This window comes from Sinocyclocheilus rhinocerous, unplaced genomic scaffold (genome assembly GCF_001515625.1).
Source record: "Sinocyclocheilus rhinocerous isolate Xijiao unplaced genomic scaffold, SAMN03320098_v1.1 scaffold101, whole genome shotgun sequence".
Taxonomy (NCBI): domain Eukaryota; kingdom Metazoa; phylum Chordata; class Actinopteri; order Cypriniformes; family Cyprinidae; genus Sinocyclocheilus; species Sinocyclocheilus rhinocerous.
The window spans coordinates 628,297-636,334 of NW_015626036.1; the positions used below are offsets into that span (position 1 = coordinate 628,297).

The 8,038-nt window shown below is 40.2% G+C and overlaps 1 protein-coding gene across 1 annotated transcript in view; it reads right to left on the reverse strand.

Annotated features, from left to right (window-relative positions):
* Positions 1-916: 916 nt before the first annotated feature.
* Positions 917-8,038, reverse strand: part of LOC107709237 (tetratricopeptide repeat protein 28-like) — a 64,896-nt gene continuing 57,774 nt past the window's right edge. Inside the window, exons 12-19 of the mRNA XM_016513678.1 lie at positions 7,160-7,456; positions 6,827-6,951; positions 5,791-6,022; positions 4,869-4,945; positions 4,673-4,696; positions 4,384-4,513; positions 4,196-4,303; positions 917-3,232 (exon numbers count right to left, since the gene is read on the reverse strand). Of these exons, the coding sequence (XP_016369164.1) occupies positions 1,632-3,232; positions 4,196-4,303; positions 4,384-4,513; positions 4,673-4,696; positions 4,869-4,945; positions 5,791-6,022; positions 6,827-6,951; positions 7,160-7,456 (2,594 nt within the window). The 3' untranslated portion in view covers positions 917-1,631. The remainder of the gene's footprint in view (positions 3,233-4,195; positions 4,304-4,383; positions 4,514-4,672; positions 4,697-4,868; positions 4,946-5,790; positions 6,023-6,826; positions 6,952-7,159; positions 7,457-8,038) is intronic.

An 8,038-nucleotide genomic window follows, 5' to 3' on the forward strand; every position in this document is an offset into this window, starting at 1 on the left:
GACAGGGCATCATCACAATATGGTAAGGGGCGTAACATTTCCGTCACACGCTTGAGGTATTCGGCCAATCACAACGCACTGGATAGCTGGCCAATCAGAGCACACCTCACTTTTTCAGACCGATGAGCTTTGTAAAAATCGACGCGTTTCAGAAAGGCGAAACAATAATGTACAGCATGTGGAAAATAATGTGTTTTTTTAACCTTAAACCACAAACACATTGCATTACACCAAATACACCAAATAATGTTATTTTTAACAACATCATATGACCCCTTTAAGAACCAATAACTCACCTGCACAAAATACTGATACGTAAACGACATAGCACAGAAATCTTAAAACTGAAAAGTGGCTCTCTGTCGGATAACACTCCAATCATTTATGACTATTATCTCTGCATATTGATTATCACATGTCACTTCCATTTATTTGAGAAATAATTTGCACTCTAAAATACTCATTCAGATACTAATCCAGACTTTATTGCATTGTAAGATACAAATACTAATGTTCAGATTTCTACAACGGGCCTTGTCCCTATATCTGACCAAAGAACATAGTCCACATTTGCTGAAGGTAACAGGAGGTACACATTTGTTGAACAAACATTTATGAATATAGTGCATTTTGAATCAATATAGGGATACAATTGTCTAGAAATATGAAAAAAATAACCATTTGTAATCATTAAACCTATTTATTTAAAAAATACTGTGTGGAAAGTGCACTTTTTAAAACTGATTTGTAACAAAATAGTTAGTTACAAATCAATCATTTATTTATTTGGAAAATTATACCTGGATTTTTAATTTTTTTTATTTATGAAGCCATTATAATCTTTCTATTCTGATGTATACTAATATGAAAATGAATAGAAGACCACCACCACAAGAGAGTAAATTAATCTTTTTTATTGAGACCATTTTACTGAGAAATGACTGAGATATGTCTGGATGAGAGTCCACATATGCAAAATCTCTGTTAAAAAGACACTGAATCACTGGAGAGCAAGAGAACCCATGCTGTAATACTGACACTCAATTCACATAGAAGTCAGGTCAGGTGCGTCGCCACCATCTCAATAAAAATATGAAAATGTTTTTTCAACTTTTTTTGTGCATGGTTTGCTTCTTTAACAATATAAAAACATATAATACTGATTGCAAAACGTTGATTTAATTTACAAAACAAATAACTGTAATAACAATTACCATCCATAATAATAATAATAACAATAACAATAATAATATTAAAAAAAAAGAAAAACAAAAAACAAAAGAAATAAACCAGTCAAAGCCGCATCATCTTCACTAACACAAACAGCGAGCCTTTTTGTCTATTTGTTGAAATACCATTTTGGTATAATCTCTTCTTCTTCTTTTTTTTTTTTGTCTGACATGCCTTGCGCAAGTCTAAGATCAGTCTGCATATATAAACGGTCCTTTACAGTGTTGGTGGAAGCATAAGGATTATATGCTCTCTGCACGGGAAAATAAAACAGTAGGCAGTTTGAGGCTTCTGGGAATGTGCACTTCCTCACCCAGACTGTCCTTTTCACTGTTTTCAAGAGTCATAAATACTCAAAATACTCCTTTATCAAGAGAAGCCAGTCACTGAGGGACATAATCTCAACATTTAGACGAAGGGAAGAACCGTCCCGGCGACAGGAACTTGTATCCATTCCCCGAAGGCAGTCGGATGGGATGCGACCCTGGACTGCTGCCAGTGGACGCCGTCGGAGAAGGCGCGACTCTCTTGGGATCGATCTTGCGATGGCCGTTGGGTGGATTTCTGTGCTCGAGCGCCACATCCTGGCCGGGCGTATCCTGTCCCGTCACGCCGTGTCGGGGCGAGAGGTTCAGAAGGCCCAGGACATCTCGTTTGGCGGTGCTCAGTTTCCCGCCGCGGAGTGCCCGCATTGGTCCCGAGTGCTGCTGTTGGGTGGCGCTGGCCCAGAAAGTCTTGAGATTGTGGATCGCTTGGACTTTTTCGTCTATAGCGGCCAATTTGAGTCGGTCGATATCCGGAGCGTCCGCCGGACTGGAGCGCGTCGAGCCCGTTGAGGAGTAGGACAATGCCGGAGAGGGTGCGCTGCCGGCCGGAGACTGGTGGCCCGAGCTGGGCGAGACGTTGCTGGGCGAGTGGGAGATGTGGCCGCTGTAAGGCGAGCTGGGATACTTGAGTTTAAACTGGGCATGACTGTCAGAAGTTGGCGACGGTTGGCTGCCTTCCTTTAGGGACGTCTCGGACGTAGCGGGGCTGTTGTATCCCGAGCTGACCTTCTGTAGGGACGACGTACGGGAGGGCGGTTTGGGGCGTGTTGGGAGTGGAGACGACTGCGCCTTGATGCTCGCCCGGCTACTAGGGCGACTGAACGCGCTCGTCTCCGAGGAACGGAAAGCAGAACCTCCGGTTGGGGTCGGGGGGCCTCCGCCGCCCATCCCGTCGCCCAACGGGACGCTCCCAGTGCTTCTCTGCAAAGTCTCGACGGCCCGCATGTGGCTTTGCGTTTCTTCCAGGATCTTCTGCGCCAGTTCTTGTGGGTCCAGAGCGGCTCCGGGCGTACGCTCCTCTTGGGACTTCACAGTGCTGTCTGTCTCTGTGCTGGATTGATCGGATTCGCCCGTGTCGGAGCTGCTCACCTTCCCGACCTTCTGGAAGGGCGAGTTGGGACTGGGAACCAGGGTGGCTTTGACCGGAGACGTCGGGGTGCTGACGCTTCCCCTAGAGGACACAGACACCGCGTAACCCCTGCCGGTCCCGCCGCGTGCAGCGCCCCGATGGTTCCTGTGATTTGCAGGACGAGGGAGCGTGTCGCATTGGCTACCCAACGGCTCGCTGCTGATTATACTGTATCCTTCATACTCTTCATCATCGTGCCCTCCTACGGCTCCATGCGGGGACGAGCGGCTGCGGGGCACCGCCGTGTGCCGGTGGGACGCGAACAGCCCGGCTCCGCCCCGATGCCGCTCTAGCTCCTGCTGCCGCGAGCGCTGGCTGATGAAGTCGGACGCGCCTTCGGGACGGGATAGGAAGCTCATGGAAGAGGCGATGGAGCTCAGGCTATAGACGGAGATGGCGTCAGAGGCAAGGCTGTCGGGACATGGAGGGGAGAAGGGAGGGTTGGGATAGCCCATAGGCAGCTGGTGGGACACAGACTGTGCTGAAGCCAGAGACTCCAGAGACGATGAACTGTCCAGACTCAGGCGCTTCGGCAGCTCAGTAGAGTCTGAGGAAAACATTACAGTGCAATTATTACAAAGTCAGATGTTATATATAACATGTTATATATTTAAAGGAGTATAGATATTTTTTTATATAATTTTTCCCCAGTAAAAATAGTAATAGTGATTATTAATGGCATGTAATTAATTACATTATTATTATATATTAATTAATTTAATGATTATTATTTAATTTAATAATAAAATTTTTTTTAGGATATTGAAGTTTTTTTTATAGATATTGAAGTTTTATTGGTGGAAAAATAGCAATAATGATTTTTTAAATACTCAATTTTTTTTTGCAAAATAAATAACTATTTTTAAAAATAGTTTTAAAAGTTTTTTTTTTTTTTTTACCTATATATTAGTGGTAAATAGAGTACCGTTAATAAAGTTGTGCATATTTATGTAATTATTCTAATGTTGTCTAAACGAAAATTGACTAACATATGTTTTGTGAAATGATTACAACACACTGCATTTTTTGAAAAATATTGTGATTTTTTATCAGTATTGTAATGACGTATGATGGAAATATAGAATATATATTTTTCACCCAGTTTTTTTTAACCCTGTTTTAGCCATAGTCATTGTCTTTTGAAAAAAAAAAGCCTTTACAAGTATAATGTCAAATGTATTCATTTTAGTCTATTCCCTGAAAATAACAATTTTAAAAATAACAGATGAATTTTATTGCATATGCACTGTTACTATTATTTTTTAAATCTATTTTATGTAAATAACTTTAAATTACCAGTGTGTAAGATATGCTATATAAATAAACTTGCCTTGTCTACTGAAAAAAAATTTCAGTGAGTACACTGAAATATTAGCTACTATTGAAGCTAATACTATTGAAACAGCCCTTTTCTTGTCTTTAGTATTGATGACAAAATAAAAAAAAACTTTAAATGAATGAATCAGTTTTGTTGTTGGGATCAACAGTGTGAGGGTGAAGTGATGCTCACCAAACAGTGCCAGCAGCGACTGCAGGGCAAAGTGCATGGTGCGACGGTTGGCCTGTTTGCCCGTCTTCAACACCACCTCCTCCTGACCGACCTCACACAGGTCAAACCCTGAGAGAAAGAGAAAGACTGAGTCCTCAGCATGGACTACAGCATCTCGATCAGTACTCATGTGCTGAAGCTGCCCTTACCCAGAGCGGCCAGGAACTCATGGCAGCCAGGAAGCCTCCAGAGCTGCACGCTGATGGACACCTGGATGGGCGCGAGAGAGAAATCCTGCTCCTTCTCTCCAGACTGAAGCTGCACCAAAACCTGATGGAGCTGCGGAAAAATGAGAAAGATTTTAATGATGTCAAATATACAAAAGGCTTATTTCATTATTACTTACAATAAAACAGCACAGCCAAATATCATTGGCAAGTTAATTTATGGTAGTGTGTTAGCGGAGAGGTAGTTGAAAGCAGATATTTAAGCACTTACCATTCCCACTACATTTTTAACAGCCTTTAATGGTAAGTTTAGGAAAAGAGAAGGAAAGAGGATTGTTAAAAGCAAACACGAGGATCTCAATAATACAGCAGGCACTCATCACAGCAGTGTAGTTATGCACAGATCAGATGCATGAGCACCAGTAGTTGGCTTAATGAAAAGTTTGATACATGCTGTGACATCTTACCCGGTTGATCAGCTGTTCTCCGGTTTCTGATGCTGTGATCAGTTTACACAAAGCCTGCAGAGCAGGAGGAGGCAAACCTGCGAACATGAAAGACAAATAACTCTTTAAACCTTTGTGCTGTGCTGAAAACCCTTTACCTAATTTGGTGATCCTGGACAAAAATGTTCGGCCTTGTAAATCTTTCTTTATGCAATATTATCACCAAATCTCTTTGTCAACTTGTTTTCAATTAGCACAGGTTTTGTATTGGTTTTGGAACTGATTCCTCAACTGAGTCCTCATTGATCTGAGCTTATGCACGTTTTTCATTTCAGTGAAAAATAAATCATTATTGATTGATCATTTTGGCAATGTTCACTCATAAACTGAGATGCATAAGCTCAGAATAACAGGGCTTACAATCAATCAGTTACAAAACAAAATGCAAAACCTGTGCTAATTGAAATAAAGCAAGTTGATATAAAGATTGAATCCTATGTTTGGTAATAATACAGCATAACAAAACATTTATAAGGAATTTTTTGTAGGTCAGTCATTTTTGACCAGAAACACCACAAGCGTAAAAAGGTGTTAAAAAAAAGTACAAAAATGATTAAAACATATGTTTTTTTATTTTGGGGTTTGTTCGTTTTGATTTTATTTTGGGAAGTTGTAATGCCCTGTGTGAGCAAAGTCAGTTAAGACGATAACATTAACTAGCAATTTTTTGGGGGGAAAATCCTTGAAAATGACCAGTCTCTTGAAAAATTTCCAATGACCAATAAGTGAGAATTTACACATTTTACTTTTGCTACTCTCACTTGTTTGATCACAATTTTTTGCCATTTTTGTGTGCAACATGCATCTGTCCAAGAACGCTCTGTGGAGCGCAACTCTTGTCTTGTCTTGTTTAATAGTAAATGAGTGTGGCAGCGTGTCGTACCCAGCAGTGACTGTAGGGTGGTGCTGCATTGCTGCAGTCGGTCTCCGGGGTCAGTGGTGGGGAAGAAGACCGCCGCGGGGAGGCCCGTTCCAGCCGAGTCCAGCCTGAATCCCACCGCGGTCAGCAGAGCCTGCCAGCCGGGCACGCCGCCCACCTTATTCTCCACACTCTGCTGAGACGTGTACATGGAGTTCCTCTGGCCGTTCTGAATGCGCTGGAGAGATTTCTCCACCTGGGGGAGCCACAGAAACACAGATGAATGGTTTGTACAAAACCAGACAAAAAGGTCGGATACTCCTACGCATTGTCTGTTACTATTATTTCCACATTTTCAACTGAAAATGAAACCTATGGGGGAAAAAAAACTCAAAATGAAAAACTTAAAAGTACGAGAAATAAAAGTATGAGAAATAAATTAGTGAACAAATATTTTATATAAAATTACTGAATATAAAATGTCAGATCAAAATAATACTTAAAATAAAAACTAAATTACTCATCATATAAAAATGCTATAAATATAAAAAAACCTCTATATTATATATATACTGTATGTATGCGTGTGTGTATATGTATATGTATATATATGTATATAAATATAGATATATATATATAGATATATAAAATTGCATATATATTTACATTTAATATTGTAAAATATTTTATGCTAAATTTTATACTGTAACAGTTATTGTCACGGAAACACCTGCCTCACCAGCCGAATCAGCCTCCTACACCCGCTCACAATCACTTAATATCATTACACTTTATTTGCTCTGTTTTATTTTGTGAAACCTAACTACGTATATGGAATAACCGCTTCGCGTCGTGCCTAACAACACCCCTTAGCTGTTAGAAATTCACTGTAAACCACGGCTTCTTGGGGCTTATTGCTTTAACACACCACATACACACATATGATTACATTTTATATTTATAGCATATTCTTTATATACTATAGTAGACTACTATATGCACATGCATAACATATATTCTTAGTAAATGTAAATGAGGCCAGTGATCCTGTGTTTCTCACCAGGTGTAGCAGAACCCTCAGGGCATCTCTAGCTTTGTCTGGATACTGCAGGATCTCAGCCAGAGCCTGACCAATCAGAGACGACGGGCTGTTCAGTTTCACGTCACTGCCAATCAGCATGAAGCCTGTGGAGAAGACATATTCAAATCATGAGGAGAACAGCAAACAAGCCACTATATACTCAACACTGCCTACTATTATTTTAAAGTGACGTGCGACAGTATGCAGTAGCAGTGTGCTACAGGACATCACTGTATTTGTTTAATATACAGTATTCACCACAGTATGATCTGCTTATATACTGCACACGTTTCAATGCCGCTGCGATCATACCTGCCCAGTTGGAGGGGTGTGAGAACTGTTTGCTGCTCTGGACGGTCTTCATGGCGTCTGCGAGGGCCGCGCTGGCTTTGGTGCCGTTGAGCAGAGCGCTGTAGAACGCGTGGACGAACATCTTAGAGGCTGCGACGGGAACCGGCCACAGAGACACCAGCACACACTGAGCTCCAGCCGCCAGGAAAGCCCTGGTCAAACCCACCACACCGTCCGCCGTTACTTTACTGTCCGACTCCTGGTACGAGCTGCAGGTCACGAAAACACACTCGATCAGCCTCATGGAGCAGTAATTCACTGGAATACAGACCCTATTATCTTCAATAGACTGTTAAACTACTGTGGATGTGGCCGCAGTCGTAGTACGGCCTGTTAAACAGAAGTGATGTATGAAAACACTGATGCGCAGATGAGGGTGGGCAGTATGAACGAAAGCGTATATAACAGTATGAGTTATAATATATCTGGATAGCATTAAACACACACAGAAATAATATACATGCTACAGTATATATATACAATTATATAATTGTATACTTTATAGCGTATTTTTATATAGTTATTTAAGCTAATATATGTATATTGTATATAAAAATAGAATTATTAAAAGCATATAAAATTTTGTTTAACAAAACAAAACAATTACAATAATGAAAATAATAGTAATATATACATACATATATATATATATATATATATATATATACATATATAAACACACACACACACACACACACATATATATATAAATTGACTTAATGAATTACATGAATTCATTTATTAAAAAGTTCATTCATTTATTACATATTAAAAATAAGCCTATATGAAATAAAAATAAATTTAATATAAATAATAAAATAAAATAAAATAAAATAAAAT